This window comes from Excalfactoria chinensis, chromosome 1 (genome assembly GCF_039878825.1).
Source record: "Excalfactoria chinensis isolate bCotChi1 chromosome 1, bCotChi1.hap2, whole genome shotgun sequence".
Classification (NCBI taxonomy): domain Eukaryota; kingdom Metazoa; phylum Chordata; class Aves; order Galliformes; family Phasianidae; genus Excalfactoria; species Excalfactoria chinensis.
Window position 1 is genome coordinate 47,443,106 of NC_092825.1, and position 17,100 is coordinate 47,460,205.

General features: G+C 42.6%; 1 protein-coding gene across 12 annotated transcripts in view; it reads right to left on the minus strand.

Moving 5' to 3' along the window:
- Positions 1-17,100, minus strand: part of TNRC6B (trinucleotide repeat containing adaptor 6B) — a 125,290-nt gene that overhangs the window by 62,624 nt on the left and 45,566 nt on the right. The window contains exon 1 of one of the 12 annotated variants that reach the window (XM_072342524.1): positions 10,914-11,207. The exons of 9 other annotated variants lie outside the window; for them this stretch is intronic. In XM_072342524.1, coding sequence (XP_072198625.1) covers positions 10,914-10,918 — 5 coding nt within the window. In that variant the 5' untranslated portion in view covers positions 10,919-11,207. Of the gene's footprint in view, positions 1-10,913; positions 11,208-17,100 lie in introns of those variants that run through there. 2 more of the 12 variants (XM_072342500.1, XM_072342544.1) reach the window with 2 other exon arrangements.

Sequence of the window (17,100 nt, forward strand, 5' to 3'; positions counted from 1 at the left end):
GAACAGTGCTGCTAACAGGGAAGACAGCTACATCAAAACCATTTAAGGAATTCAGTTGTAAAGATTCATTTAACAGTTTCCAGCTTAAAGTAAATTCCTATCTCTGCTGACAGTGAATCTGAAGACTTCTCCACTCCGTAATAGCTACATCTTCCTATCTAGCACTGGCAGAATTTGTGAAACTGTGGAACAGATTAACTCAATTTTATTTAGGCACTGCAGCAAAACATTGTACGATACTTAACAGGAATGCAAGACACCCCACCAAAACTGCTCTCCTGCTAAGTTAAACCATCTCTCTATCCTCTTTAAGGAAGGTGGCTCTGCATAAAGACAGGTCAACTCTTTGCTGCTATATAAAGTTGAAGGTTAAAATGCATAAGCTGGTGTGGGAGACTATTTCCTGCTGAAAGAAAAGCCCTTTAAACACTAGAACCTCAAATCTAATTTGTTGGCTTATTGATGCTTCTGCGCATACTGCCAACACAAAGCTTCTAACTCTTTATGAAGCCACTGCATTGAGAAAATGGACCGTCAATTGAGCAAAGAGGTTAGCATGGCCACACAGTAGAAGTAACACAGAATTCACTTGCATATGTATTTGAAATTCCAAATTTTGGGCAAGGGATCAGACTTCCTGCTTTAATCAAGATCATCTGCTGGCAACAACAACCTGAATTAAAAAGGCCTTTGATAAGCTTGCTTTTGCTAACGTGTTACTTTAAAAACAGAAATGAGAACTTTAATCTGCTACTGATTCATCTACCCATCTAAATCAAAGTCCACGCAGCTGAGAATGAACAATCTCAGTCAGTCAGGTCTCTGTCACCACCATCGCTAGGACCCAGCCCACAGCACACTTCTGGGGTGGTAACGAGACAGCACTCTACTCTGTACACTGATGAGCAGCTGAGTTTAGTTACTCAGTTCAGTATTTCCAGAAGATCTTTTGGAAATAACAATACAGTTTAATGTATTACCAGTTGTAAAAGGTGAATAAAGCAAGAACTGCCAAAGCAACATCCATCCCAAAAGCGGCCCAGGACTGCGCAACAGACCTGACACAGTCATTCAGTTTGAACATCTTCTGAAGCCACAGCCAAAAGGAACTGGGACTTGTAAACACCAGAAGAGCTGAAACTGAAAGGGAAACTACTGCAGAGAGCATTTCTTATCTGGTTCAGTTTGCAGGGTGCGTACAAGAGGACAGTGAGTTAGGAGAAAAAAAAAGAACATCCACCAAGAAACAGCCCACTGGTACTGATGACTTACTGTAATTTTTGTCACTACCAAGGAAAAGTCTTAAATGCAGCCTCCAAATGCACCAGCATCCAGTAACAGTTCTTTCTGAATAGACAGTCACAATACCGTGCTGAGCAAGGAAGGATCAAAGTGCTTCATCCATCAAACAGAGTGTCAAATACTCCGTGAGTTTACAGTACCTGAACTTTTTATTGTTGTTGTTAAGAGCTATTTAAGATTTGTCACATAGTCCACAGACAAAAGCAAACAGGCAGGACAGCAGGGTAACGCAGTGAGTTGATTTGGGTTCTTTTTGTTTGCTTTGGCTTTGCTTGTTTCCCCCACCACGTGCCACGCTAATAATTCCTGAAAACATCCCTACTGTGCATTTGCCCGGGGCCACAGATTGCAAGAAACGCTACGTATGTAAACAGTGCACCTGAGAAAATACAAGCCAAGCCCTCCTTTGCTATTACAGCTTGGAACTAACAAAACTGCATGGAAAAGTCCCTTTTACCACCAAAACAGATTTGCTAATCCTTGCCCAGATTTTCAACAGTACAGAAAAACAACTTGTAATCACTCTATAGAATGAAGTACTAAATCAAGGTCTCCTACCTAAAGGAATCACCTCAATTAACCAAAACTGTCATTCAATAAAAGCTATCTAAGTTTCTACTCCAGGAATGAACAACCAGTCTGTGCATCCACAGAAAACCTACAGAGGAAATTTCTCTCTTTTTCTGTAAGTTTCACATGATGAAAGCCTTTCATAATTCACTGAAGGATAACAATATGCAAAACCTCATTAAAAACTTGGTGAGCGTTAAATATAGAAAGTGAATTTAATAAATACTTCAGGAGGATTGTGTCTGAACTAGACTTTAACTTGTACTTTGAAACATCAAAGGAAATTGTCTGCTTTTCAGGGATTTATTTATGCATATTTTTAACATTAGGATTTCTCAAGGTAGTATGCAGAGCAGCTTTTAAGCCCTGAATACCTCTACTCGCAGCAGAAGCCCTTAGTCTGACCTCAAGACCCCGCACGATGATTTATTACCATGTATGATCCAGCTTCATTAACCATATTCCTCAGTAGATGTGGAAATCCACAATCATTAAATGCAAGCTTAAAACACAGAACCTTCAGCACTGGAGATCTTGGGAAAGGTGAAATATACTATTCCACCTTTTAATCCACATTATCGAGTTATTTAAATCAGCTCTGTTCCCATAAAGCATCAGGAAAAAGAAAGCATCCTTCTATTCACAATTCAATGCAGCTGTGCACGACTGGCTGGGGCCCCAGGCCACAAGCCAGGAACTTCTGAGTTCAAGTCTGGCTCTGCCACTGACTGACTTGCTGTGTGGCCTTCAGAGATCCTCCGCATTTCCCTGCTGCTCCTCTTCCATCCATACGCTACCTTACAGAATGGCGTTTGCTTTGTTTTTGAAGACTTTTCCACAAACAAGATACAAACTGAGAGCAACTTTTCCACTGCGGCTGTAATTAGTATGGCCTGCTAAGATGTCTCCATGAGCCAGCTGATACTTAGTAGCTTTTAAATGCATTTACTGCTAACATGCATGACATAAACACATACGATATACTCACAAATATCAAAAGAAATAAACAGTAAAATGGAAAATAGATTATTAGAAGGTAGACATTTAGATTTTTGTTAAAAACACACACATGCACACACACAAAAAAACCAAACCCACAAAACAAGGTGAAATGAAATCTGCCCTAAAAGCAGTTTTAACTTACAGTACTGAACAACCTACGACCTTGTTCTTATTAACCTACTGAGCAGGTGATGAAATCTGTTTTTAACAGCTTATATTAAGCGTACACATGCCATGCAATGCTTCAGCTCAAGCAATTAAAACAACTAATATTTTAAGAATCTTAGTTTAACAAAAGAGAATGGCCTGGGAACGTGCAGTACAAAAACGTTTCAACCTTAATTGTAATACCTAGCATTATCTAAACTATCATTTCAAATATAAGCTTTCTTAAGAAAAAAGGATCAAGAGAAATTACAGAAACTGAAAGCTTATAATATCTTGCATGTCTGCTGTAGAAGTTTCTCTTCTCATTATCTGATGAGGCAGAATGCCATGGAGACTGACAGCAGTGAACCTCAGCTTTTCCTGAACTCCAACGAAGCAGTCACGCAAACACAGCCGGTCACCTTTAAAACAGCCTGCAGTTCTTTTAAATCCACACCCTGGGAGAAGAGCTGACCTCAGAACCTTATCGAGACAGGCTGACTTTCCAAAGGCTGGCCGGTTCAGCCGAACCATGCAGGCATGCTTAGACTAACAACAAAGCAACTCAGTTTTATGGTATGTTAGTTAACAATGCAGGTCATTGCCTTCAGCTTAAATCCTCGGATTTAGCGTAGCCTCCACCTACTATCTCCTTTTGCTTCTTGTTTTACCTAAAATCTGCTAAGAACGCACCCTCCTGTAGTATTTTTCCTGTATTGGGACACAGGATTTATTTGGGGCAGTGATAAATTTAAGGCTACCTCCCAACTAGTAACACAACTGCAGCATAAATGAATTCAGAATAATGCTTTATTTTGAGACAAAAACAGTCAGAGACTTCATCAGAAACAACTGTTCCAGAATAGCTCCCATGCAAAGAGGAGGAGGTAAAATGCAAATTCAGACAGCATGTGTTCAAGGAGGTCTAAAATGGTTCAGAGCTGTGAAACATTACCCGCGTACAGCATTTACAATTCTCCTGTTCCAGGTCATTTACTAACAGTTTAGCACTCTATCACAGCAGCTTTCAAAATATATTTGCTGATTAGACCCCGGAAAGTTGAAGAAATACCATCTTGAAGAAGCAGGTATGAACAATTATTAGCAAGATTAAATCTTCACCCGAATGAGATTTTGTTTTCTGCTTCCTCCAGCACACTACCATCCACCTGCTTCCATTAGATGGAGCGAACACAAATACAACAGCAGGGCTTGTACACTGGTTAACAAGCACCGTTGCCAGGGTAATGTAGATCAGCCCTGAATAGGATTACAAGACACAGGTAAAAACCAAACCAAACAAAAATAACCCTAATGCCTTGTCCACATCCTCCCTCCGCATCATTTGGTCTGGTTAACCTGGACATAATCCAAAAAAGAATGAAAAATGTGACTCTGTAACAAAAGTATATTTAATTCACAATTGCTATTAGTTGTTACACTGGACTTTTGCAGCTCCAGCTGGTGTATTCTTATATGGAAGCGTTAAAGAAGCTTTTGGGGTTTTGATTCAGGTTAACCAACTACGCTTAAAAACAGTTTGAACTTGGTCAGAGTTCAGATTGCAACCACTGCTCATCAACTTGTCATCATACCCACAAAGAGAACTGGACAGATGATGACATATATGTAACCTAAACAGAAGGTCCTCTATCTACTTTCACTGTGTTTAACTAGTTTTACTTATTAAATATCTCTTTTGAATAAAGCAACGGGCTACTAATGACAGCCAAGGAAATGTTCATACCATCTCAAAATTCATATGAGAATCAAGGAGCCTAATGACCACTCTGCTTCATGGGATGACTGATCCCTGAAGCACACATGGAAGAGCCAGCAAAGGATGACAGTTACATTCTGATTCCATTTTGCTCCTTTTCCTCCCACATCTGTGTGCAGAAAGTCACTTTTACTGACCTCAACCTCACTTCAGCAAGAGGCAGAAAAGCCTGGAAATAATCCAGGGAGAATAACCAGATCAGAATTTCCAGGCAATAAAACACCAACATTCATCTGTACGATGCGATTAAATGAACTATTATTATCTCTGTGAATTGTTCAGAGCAGAAAACTGAGCATAAGCCCACTGTTTATCTAGCTGGCAAAGTGACACATGAAGATGCATCAGTCTCACTTTCTTTGATTGAGTTCTTACTAGTAGTTCTTCCTCTTGCCAAAGAAAGCTGTTTTGTAGACAAATACGTCTAGAGTATAAATTCAGAACTCGTGTAACGTGCTCCACATTGGGCCCCAGTACGATTATGTAACTGAAATTATGTATTTTTTAATAGTATGTTGTATAAGTGCTAATAAAAAAGCTTCAGTGAGAACGCTAACGCAGCTACACTTGAATGCTGCAATGTCTTCTACTACAAATAATACAATTCAAACCAGTAAAAAAAAGGGGAGGAAACCCAGAAGAGAGACTTTAAGGGAGGTTTAGGTGATGTAGGACACTACGTCCTGGAGAACTGGATGGCTCAGGCATAATCAAGCTCTCAAATACAGACTGAATTACGATGACAACACATTTGTGTGGATCTGCCAAAGAGTACGTGTAAAATGGAACAAGTGAATTGAAGCCTAATTAATGGTTAAGTGGCATTAAGAGAATACATATCTAACCATTCCTGCTTTTATATAGGTCAGCTAGCCTCAAAAGTTCAGTATCTACAAAGGCTACAGTGTGAATATGCTTTAACAACTCAATTCCAGCAGCCTTGTGGCAGCTGGTTTCACATACACTTGTGCATACAGAGGCTGTGGCAAACCACCACTGTGGATTCACAGATGGGCAGCAGCTTATGATTGTTCTGCACTAATAAGTGCTGTGTTTAGAGGGGGAAAAAAAGTGTTTACAAGAAAAAAAACAGTAAGAAGCAAGAACCGTTCTCTGGTTCAGAACTGAAGACAATCTTCTCCTCCATCTCCATTCGGCTTTCAGATTCTGCTGTTTCATTCTCAAGGCATGAACACCTCAGTGAAAAAATAACAGAAAATACCTGAGCTTTTTTTGCATTTTCTAGACTACCTTCTTCTGGCATGCTGAGCTGCTCTTCCTTGAACAACCTCAAAATGTAACCACCTCATCTACTGCTCACACAGCTGCGAAGCCTTGCAAAGGTACCACCCTATGAAGACAACCCTCTTCCTGCTGGCACAAAGTACAATACAGTTGTATCTTCATGTTTTGGCTTTGTTGCCGCTGGAAGCTCCAAACCTCGATTTTACTACGGAAATCCTGTTTAACATAAATTTGAATGGATACATAGGCTTTATACTTCAATGGCATTTTTCTACCTGTAGCTATCTAAGCAATTTTATACCATTTTCTTTCCTTAACATAAACAAACCTTCATTCACTTAAATTCAGACAAGTTGTAGCACTAAAACAGTACTCAGCTACGGCCATTACTAGGGCTCTCCTCTGTATTTTCTCTCCAAGTGTACCAGCAAATGTTTTTCCACACTGTGTTACGTCTTGCATTGCTCTGCCTTTAAATATCACCCTTTCTACTAATACATCTTCTCTTGCATACCTGAAATAACACCAGGGTTTATATCTTGTTTTATGTTTTCCAACACGTCCAAACTGCCTAAATAAATGCAGTTCTGAAACTAAAGCGCTCTGAAGGAGAATCGAGGTTTATCCATAACGTAATATCCCAATATTAGATCAGCTGCTTCTTCCATGACTTCTCTGAAATGATTACAAGTACAGAACTATAGAGCAGCAGAGCATTTCAGCCCTAAACTATAACCCAGCATGCACTACACAAAGAGAAAGGAAAACATCCCTTAAATTGACAATACCCATCAAGCTGTAGGAACTCACTTCACAAGCGTGTGGATGGCACCGTCTATAAAAAGCCCACAGTTTGCATATGCAATGCTCCAAAAATATAATGCTTTGTCTCTACAAAAAACGAACTGCTTTGTCGCCTTGTCTTAGATTCACAAACGTGAAAGAATTTAAGCAGTGAGACATGCTGGATGCACAGCTCCAGAGCTGGTGCTCACCACAGACAGAGGAAAGCACCATTTCTCATGCACCCTTCAAAGCACTCGTGGCACCACCACTACAGCAACATGGAAATACTTTCAGCATACAGCATTTCTCATCTCCGTAATACTTCCACATTTGCCCTTGATGTTGAACTGGCCAAATCTTTCTTTGACACCTTACTTTAGACAGTCTGACGCAGATCTGAACAGGCTGCCCAGAGAGGTTATGGATGCCCTCTCCCTGGAGGTGTTTGAGGCCAGTTTGGACAGGGCCCTGGGCAGTCTGGTCTAGGATTAAATGGGGAGGTTGGTGGCCCTGCCTGTAGCAGGGGGCTGAAGATTCAGGCCCCTTGAAGCTCCTTCCTACCACAGCCATTCTGTGATTCTTAATTTGAAATGTAGCACATGTAATCAATCATACCAACTAAATTCCAGTGTTGCGTTACTAACAGAACTTGCTCTTTCCTCAAGTTAATACTGAAGTTTGCTCTGAGAATCAGCGTTTTCTTAGTCTCCTCAACTGAAGCTCAGATCTGTGTATCCAATTAATTCTGCGGCAACAACTACAGCCCAATATTTCAAGTTCAGCCACTTACAACCTAACCAGCTTCCTCAGCGCAGTTCTCCCTAAGCGGAAACCCAACTTACTGCCACCCTGCTGTCACACAGCACCCTCCACCAGACCTTCTGAAAGGTTACAGAACTGGAACTCATATATCCACACCTGATCCTCTTGGTAAGAAACTGAAACACAGCTTTTCAGAGCTGAACTTCCCATGTCTTATTTCCGTCTCACATTTTGAATTGCTTATATAGGAACCCAGGACTTCTACTGAAGCATCCCTTCAGAGGCAGGTTTCTTAACCAATTCAAACAAACAAATGCAACAGTAACAAAAAGACCCTCATGCTTTTTGGGCACAACAAAATCGCTAGTTGAAGCAAAGACAACACCAAGGCAACACCTTCCATCCACATCAGCAAAAGCAAAGTGGTTCTATGATGCCCAAAATTAAGGAGTTCCGCTTCAAGGTGCAAGCCACGACAAAATCTTCTAATGGAACGGGAAAGGGGCAAATATTCTTCCAACTGTCTGTGAACTCACACGGCGAATCTTTCTTTGCTTGTAGAGGTGGATGCTTTCTACTCTACACGGCCATCTATTAATAAATCAAAGACAAAAGTCTCAAAAGGTTTTTAGCTGAGACCAGCAGCACAGACTGCACGACCTTCTTTAGATTCTCTTTTATTTTCTTTTCCCTCTTTCCCAGTGGGAAGTAAAAAGGATTAAAAAAAAATAAGAGAGAAGGATGCTGAAAAAAGCAAGCACACGTTTTTCAGACACTTGTTTTCCTTGATTTTTTTCTTTCAGTTCCAGCTGCAGGCTCCCGTATATTGACGCTCAGTGGTAATAAGGCCTTTCTCGTCAATTATCTCTGAAATGTCGAGCACAAAACTCCAGGGGCTCTGCTGACTACAGAATTCGCTGCAGTTTTTAGTCTGCTGAAACAGTCTGTCTTGGAAAAAAGAGCGTTTCCTGCAGACACCAATAACAATTGTCAGAGAAATGCAAACAGAACAATAAAATAAGCTTCCAAAGCTACTGCCATCGCTGTAAACTGGATGAAGCAAAAAGGCTTGCACACCCCAACACGGCACTGCTGTAATGCTCAAATTCTCATCTAGGAAATTTAACTCGTGTCAGGTCCTTCAAAATGGACCAAACCCATGTTTTGTTGCCTTCATACCGCAGGGGCAAAATGAATGCACAGCACAGAGAACTGTCCAGACCCGCTTTTTGAAAACCCCGCCATTCTGTGGGCTGCAGCCCTCAGCACACCCTGCACAAACTTCTGGTAACTCAAAGATGACAAACTATTTTAATTGGTACATTCCGAATAAGAAAAGAGCATCTCAGAAAACTACTCAAAGGACAGAGAAGAAATACTGGAATTGCTTCTACTATTTTCAATGGTTACTTTTACAATACTACACTAAGCATCCGCGATAGCTTCTATAGTTATGAACAGCTGCAGGTATTAGAGAATAGCCCGCAACCCATTTTCATACCATCAAGACACATCAGCATTTGCATGATCTGACAGCGTGCAACGGAGAGTAATGCAGGAAGGCCAAAAAAAGGTGAGGACTTTCCCCAAGCAGAGCTCTTACAGCCGCATTCGACAGCACTGCTGCTCCAGGACAAAGCTGGAGTGCCCAACGCTTCAACCATTCTAAGCTATGGCCACTGGAACTATGTAACCGATGGTTTGGTCAACTGAGTGACAAAGCCGGGAATCCTATCTGTAACATTGTGTTTGGGAACTGTACTCCCGAAGTTTACTAATCAACAGGTACAGTCAGCCAGTTCTGGCTACATGAGGGCTCCACTAAGCCCAGGGCAGCTCTGAAGAACAAAAGCAGGTTCAGCCACCAGGCTAAAGACACAGAGTGTCTACAGTGTTCTCCCACTCAGCTACATGCTACCAATGTGAAAGTAGATTCCACTAAGTTCATTAATCCTAAACAGGAAAAAAGCATGTTACCTTATATAAAACTAGGTAATATATTACCTCTAAACGTTTGAAGACCAAATTTGAGTGCTCTTTTTAATAGGCTCACCTTAACAGATAACACCTTTTAATCTCCAAGAGAAAAATTGATATACTGTAGGATTATTTAAAATACCTTCCAGTCAAGGGGGGGAGAGGGCAGGGGAATCCGAACTATACTACAAAACTGCAATGAAGACATACGTGCTTCCTCACATTCAGCTGTGCAGATAGAAGGCCACAAGGAAAGGTTAAACGATCCATCTTGTGGATCCATAAAGTTGGCCTGCCAGTCACAACCGATGCACACAAAAAAATCTGTAAGTAGATTCTTTTATTTTCATCATCGTTTGCTGCTTCAACATCCAACGTAAAAAGCACCGAAGGACCTACCAGGAGGAGATGAAGAACGTGCACCACCAGCGAGAGATTTTTTCATTTAACCTCACAGAAGGAGCATTACATCACACTCCTACAATGCAGGGGGAGGTGCCTGTGCACAGCGAGCTACAGCTATTTCCCTTTAATTTTCTGCTCGCTTCTGGAGGGAGATGCAAAAATAACTTGCCTTTAAATCGTTAGTACGAGAGCGGGCGGGGGAAAGGCGAGAAAACGCCGCTTTTCTCCTATATTTACCAACAGAACGAAGAACGCTTACACTCGGAAGAGCGGCAGACACCAGCAGCGCCCTGCAGCCGCCAGCGCGCCTGCCCCACTCCGAGCCCGCCGAGAGGGCCCTGGGGCCGCCGGGGCAGCGCCGCTCCGCTCAGCGCCGCGCTTCGCCCGCCGCGGGGGAGGGGAGGGAGAGGAGGGAAGGGACGGGAGGGCAGCGCGGGGCCGCGACGAGCCCCGCCGGGACAGCGCACGCCGCGACGCCTTTCCCCGTGCCCCCTCCCGAAGAGACGAGCGTTTCCCCCATCCGTCCCCGCCGGAGCCGGCGGCAGGAAGAATGCAAACCCGGCTCCGGGTATGCAAATTTTTGCAGCAGATTGAAGAGCTCGGGGTGCTGCGGGGAACAAACGGCTGTTTCAGGAGCCTCCATTTAAATAGAACGAGATTTTCTGTACGATCTGGTAGCCGTGCGGCTCGGGGTAAGGCGGAGGAGCCGCAGCCATCCCGCCCAGGTGCTTTACGTGACGAATCGCCCCCAAAGCCGCACTCGCACAGAGCCATCTTTCCGAAGCCCCGCACACCGCGCCGAGACATCCGCGGAGCAACGCAAGGCACGGCCGGGTCGGGCTCTTTAAAGCCGACGAATGGGTCATTAAAATAATAATAATAAAAAAATATTTTTAAAAAAATCATCGCAGTAATAAAACGTAAGGGCGCCACTAACCTCATAAAGTGCAGCAGTGCTTAAATCCAGCGAGTTGAGGCATACAAGGTAGAAATGGAAATGAGGAAAAAAAAAAAAAAAAAAAGAAAATCCCGAAACGATTTCGCGTTTGTTTTGATGTTGTTTGTTTTTTGTTTTGTTTTTTTTTTTTCTCAATTTCAAATGTTCAGAAGCCAGCAGAGACTCCGTCGGCCATCTTGGCGTGAGCTCCCTCCCTCGCTCGCTCTCCCGCTCCCTCCCTCGCTCTCCCTCTCTCTAAAGGAAGCAGCTTTTTGTGACCTTCAAATAGAGCCCGGTCACGTGACGCCGCCGACCTGTCAATCACGCGGCGGGGCCCGACCCCGCGCCGCCTTAAAGGGGCCGCGCACAGAGAGCGGCCCGACAGGTAACGCGTGCCTGAAACAGCCCCGCGTTGGAGACGCGCCCGGGGAGACGGCACAACGGCGACTCGATGCTGCTGCCTAATGAAAAACTGCAACAAGCGCTGCGGCTGCACGAGATGTGTGTGTGCGGCTACGACTCGGCATGGTACGACTCGGCATGGTACGCCAGCTCCCTGTTCCCTAGACATGGAAGCTCTCCATTCCGGAGCTGACAGTGCCGGGAAGTCTTTAAGCAGCCAGCGCTCAGCCGAGTTGCTACTATCAGGTGTAAGTACATACGTTGCTCTGAAAGTAATGCCTCCTATTTACTTCCTTGAAAATCAGCACAAAGAGCATAGCAACACTATTTCTTAGAGAAAATTCTCAACTATTCATCATTTCTCAATGTACCACCAATCAACTGTGCATTTTCACCACCAACAAACAAGAGCCTTCATACCGCACTCTGGAATCTGTTCTCTGGCCTCGCTCTACAAGTTCAAGCCCTGAACACATTGAAGCCAACATTCAGCTCTATGCACTGTTCTCTGGTAAGCCACTGTTTTGCACAAATGAGCTGATCGAGAGGCTCTTTCATGGTGTAACAGCTGTTCACGGGCATCACACGGCTTGTCTTCCTCATGGCTGTCACCACCACTGAAACTCACCACCCACTGCCGCACTGTGCTCACATCCACTGCTTGGATGTGATGAATAGTGGTGGGTGCGTTTTTTCCACCCGGTGGAATGCAGTGATGCACCTCTACTTCATCTGTACTTCCACATCAGACACCATTGTGTCAGACTGCCCCTCTGCTGCCCTCTGTCACATGGCAACAAAATGTAATGGAATCCTGGTGGGAAGGTTCCACCTTACTGCTGTACCACCAACATCCACCTCTGACATCACAGGCCAACAAAACAAAATAGGAGGCATTACTTTCAGAGCAGCCATTCTCCTTCCCTGCTATGAAGTTTGTCCTGTTGTTGTTCCACAGACAAAGCTTTTTGAGGGGAAGAATCAAACAATCAGGGAACAAAAACATTTTGCAGTGTGGATAAAAGTTCCCAAGTAATCCACCATTCTGTCAAAAACACATGGACTATGGGCCTGTTTTACCTTGCCTTGTTTGTCTTCATAAAGAGATGGGGGTTCCAATAACGAGGTGAAAACCGCCCATGTTTTGTTTCCATAGGAAACAACTTCTGGATTCCTTTTTGTAATACAAGAATTCAACCAAGCCAACAACTTCTACACACACGGCTCTGTATCTGTTCCTCTTGGCTTACTATTAAGCCTTGTCTACCCACAGCACAGTTAAAAATAATGTAAAAAAGGATATACAAGACCTGCACGTCCCTTTTCAGATGGCATCTGCACTTGAAAACCTAACTATTAAGCTTTCTGATGCCGAAAGCTCTGTTAATAGCTAGTGTTAGGAAGTTATATCCTCATTATATACTAACTTACCTGATCACAACCACTTCATTTCTAAGCACCTTCCATCTGAGGATCATAAAGCATCTTAAAAACTTGGACGAAGCTTCACAGTGCTCCTATGAGGACAGCATCTACTATGAGCAGACACGTGCTTTAAATGCTTACAGCCAAGGCAGGAGAGTGCTTTTTTAAATTCACCTCAAACTGCATTTTGGTTTTAGACACAGACAAACCTTCTAGGTGATCTTTGGATACCAAACCAGTAAATTAGGCCTCAACTTTATGTATACAGGGATGCTCCGCTGTCCAGCAGGTGAGCTTGGATATCAATCATACTCTCTAGCAGTTGCCTCAAGGAGAGCAGGTCCTGGCTGATCTGCGGATCTTCAAGCTGTTTTAAAAGGATTCAGGATCATTTGGCTTTTATGCAAAACTCCCCGTCTGCAGGGCTGCCATTCTGTTTTTGCTCTAAGTCCCATAGTTTGATCTGATAATTAAGTTTCTCATCGCACAAATGCCTTCTCACCAACTTTCCTCTTTTCTGTTAGTGAACCATTTGTTTCCTAGAGTATCAGAGGCAAATTCCAAAGTGAACTGAGGCCTGCAGGCCCTCCATCCTACTGCAGCTCATCAGCTCCATTTCTTCCCCAGCCCAACCCCATAATGTGGGTGTTGTGACAGAGGCAGGAAAAGTGGTCACCAGAGGATCAAGTGACCTGGATTACTGTGCTTGCAAGCACCAACTGCAGCTTGTTCACCTCTTCAAGATAACGGGATTTAGAAAGGTCACGTTGTCTTTCCCGAGATATAGTTAAAAGCATTGCAACTCTGAGGGTGGGGATATAAATGCACATAGTTGCAATGTCTAATAATATAAAAAAAGTAAGCAGAAAACCACTTAATTTAAGGAACAAAATTACAAGTCTTAACTATTCCTTGTGTTCTCTAACGTATGCCACACGATTTATTTCAAGAGAACAAGTGAAAACCTTAGGTTAAAAATCAGGATTCCTAAGCATCTTGCTTCCTAAATTCGGTAGATGTCTGTGTCAAGTTCCTGGATATCAAATAGTTCAGATCACTTCTTAATCCTTTTCTCCAAACAGAGGTACCAAATACCTGCCGGTTTTCAAAGCAAAGACAATAGCTGAATCTGGCTGTATCAACTATCAACTTTTTTTTCCCCCCTCCTTTTTGAAGTCTTCAAAGCAATTGCACACAAGCCATTGTTCAAGAGATGGCCTCCCCTCTGTAGGAGTTCAGACTTTGAAGTGTCCGAGCATTCTTCAAGGACAAAATACTCATTCCTAAGGAAAACTATATATTCTTCTCCTCCCCCAGCTTCAGGGAGCAGTGAGACATTTGATGCTGCAGAATTGTGCAAACAGAGTTGGCAGGTGTTTTGGTTTTTTTAAACTATAGCAGCCGCAGTATAATGCAGCTTCTTTTTACGCAGAAAAACTCTGTGATTAAAAGTGAGCAATGTAGGAAAAGCGCAGTTTCTGAGAAGGTTAGAACTGCTTGTTGCTTTGCATACACAAAGGCACTTATCAGTGTATTTTAGGAACGCAGTATCCAACTTTAGTAGGCAGAGTTTGTATTGCAGCGGTGGTTTGGAACCACAGTAGAAGTCAGATCTCTTTTCTTGGAAGGGACAAAAGAAGAGTGAAAGACCCGAACAGTTCACAGCACATTACATTTAATAACTACGCATTAATTCAAGGCCAAGACAAAGCTTTGAATCTATACATTAATGAAGTGTTCACTGAATGATAACTTAGAAGGAAATTTCCATTCAGATTATTTTGAAAACACCCACTTTTCCACCTAATTTTTCCTTAATCTGCCACAATACTTTCCCTTACTGTTCAGCCTATGAATAATCCATCGCTATGCTTCCACTTGTTCTATCTCCTCAGATGCCCTTTCCAAAGTGGAGAAGCATAAAGCCTTCTATCTTCCTTTTAACAAAGTTGTTCCACCAACAATGGAAGTAAAAACTCATTTCCTACCGGTCTCTGTCAGACATGGCTGAATCTCCACCGTGCTAATCCCAGCTTCCTGCATATCAACTTCTCCTTTGATGCCAAGGCTCCACCAGCACACAAGTCCTATGCAGACTCTTCCCATAATTGTTTCGCACCTCCTGCAGCACCTCCAACCAGGCAAAGGACGGCATCTGCTGCAGTTAATCTCAAAACACGTCTCATGATGATGATGAGCTATCGACAGACATAGCCAGAAAATACAACCTTTTGCTTTGTTCTGAAGCCCTCCTTTCAGTAGGAAATTAACTTCCACCTCTTTTCTAGGCAATCACTGATGTTTAACATACTGGTAACAGTAAATATACTGTCATTTCTTTCTCCTCCTGCTCCCTTAAGCAAAACCAGACAAGAGACTCCAAACTCACTTGGAAAGCAACGTACACGGAAAGCAAATTGCAAATCATGTGAGACTTGATGATAGGAAACAAACAACAAGCTCTCCAAGTCTTCCCAAAATCTCCAGTCAAGTCTCCTCCAAATGCCAACTGAGTTGTTTTGGAAGTTCCAGGAATCATTTACACACATATCCTTGCTAATTATGAGAGTACTCTGCACTAGCACAAAGAGCAAGGAAACCTGCACAGATAATGTATGAACAGATGTTCAGGGAAACAGCATAGACTACCACTCTGCTCCTATACACTGCAAGCTGCTGCTTTCTATCTGGTGTTTACAACACGGGAATTACCCCGCCAGTTAGAGGACTGATTCAACTGACCTTCCATCAACAATAGCTGTTACTGTGCACCTCAAAAGCAGCAATAAACTCACTGGTTAAATGCTTCCCTCCCCTCTGTTTAAGGCCAGAAGCTTTAAATGTAACAGCAGCAGGCATTAAGGTTAGAATACTTAAAGAACAATCTAACTTTCATGTCTATGAACACATCACCGCAAAGGATCGCCTCCTTGTATGGATCCTTTAGACGTATCTCTACTGAAATTCAATATAACCTTATTCACTTCAGTCTAGTCTATCCTGTGCAGAGCAGATTTCTCCCAAATGTTTAAGGGATGTCTCACAAAAGATTTCTGTCTTTTAGTCTTTCTTAGCATTAGTCTTTCTCTAGACATTCTGCCTCTTGTTTTCCTCCTGTACCTGAAAGGAAGGTGTGCTGCAGTTTGATTTCTGTAGATACTTCTTTATTTATGGCGAGACAGATCAGTACTTCTCCACAAATTGTTCTGACTTGTTTTGAGTTTTTGTGTGGGGAGTTCAGTCACTGGCCCGGAAACCTCTGAGCAAAGGAATTTCTGGCATCTTGGTTTAAACTGGCACCAACCCATTTTCCTTTGTTCGCATTAAAGGAACCACAATACGATAAGAATATATATATATTTAAAAATACTCATGGTAATTCAAAACAAATGCACATTCAGAGGATTACTACTGGAAAAGCTTTCCTTAATCTGATTCATTTTTCTAGAGAAAAGCATTATTTGTTTCAGTAAAAATCCGTAAACTGATCTTTCCAAGCAAGCTGAATATCTTTCCTGAGTAATCTGCCTGCATGTACAGCCCTCTGGTCTGAAATGTCAGAAGTAACAGCTAGCTACCTCTGAAGAAAATTCTACAAGCTCTACTGCTGTTTAATACTCAGACGCGTGCACCAACCTAACACAAACCAGCATGAGCCCTAAACATGACTAAGTTGATTAAGTGCAAAGCGTTCAGCAAATCTATCAAGGCAGGAGCAAAAGAAATCATACCAGCTCACCAGATCACAGCACGACAGAGGTGCAATGCAGTTGAAGAGTTTCAAAATACCTCTATAAACAAGTTTTCAGTTTACACCATCTTGGCCATAGGGAGTAGTACTTTTACTTGTACAGTGAGTCCTACCTTCTGCATCTGCTTTACTTCTATGAGGAGCTCTGTATTTTACAACAGTGGATGGTCACTTCCTGAACGGTCTAGATAAGTTCAGCAACTTGCAACCAAGTTCATGCAAAGACTGCTTACATCTTTTTATCCCACTTATCATTTAGCCTTTTTTTTTCCCCCCTTCTCTCCACACTCTTAAAATGAATATTCAGTCATTTATCTGGATGTGAATTCAAAGAATACAGAAGATCCAATGATCCAGTGTGAAGATGCTCTTTAGGGCTGTCATTCACAAACATTTACAAAGCCAATGGCTCGCTCTAAGAGGCCAGATGTGAACCCTTTCTGAAACTGAGTGGCACCAGCTTGCTGTAGCTACCACATCTTTTTTCTCAACTCCACAATGACAGTAGTAATACAGAGCTATTATGCTCGTGATACAGAGAATATAGAGAAGGAGCTCAGAATTATTCTTGACGCTTAAAGAACAGCAAGGAAAATTATTTAAGTCTGT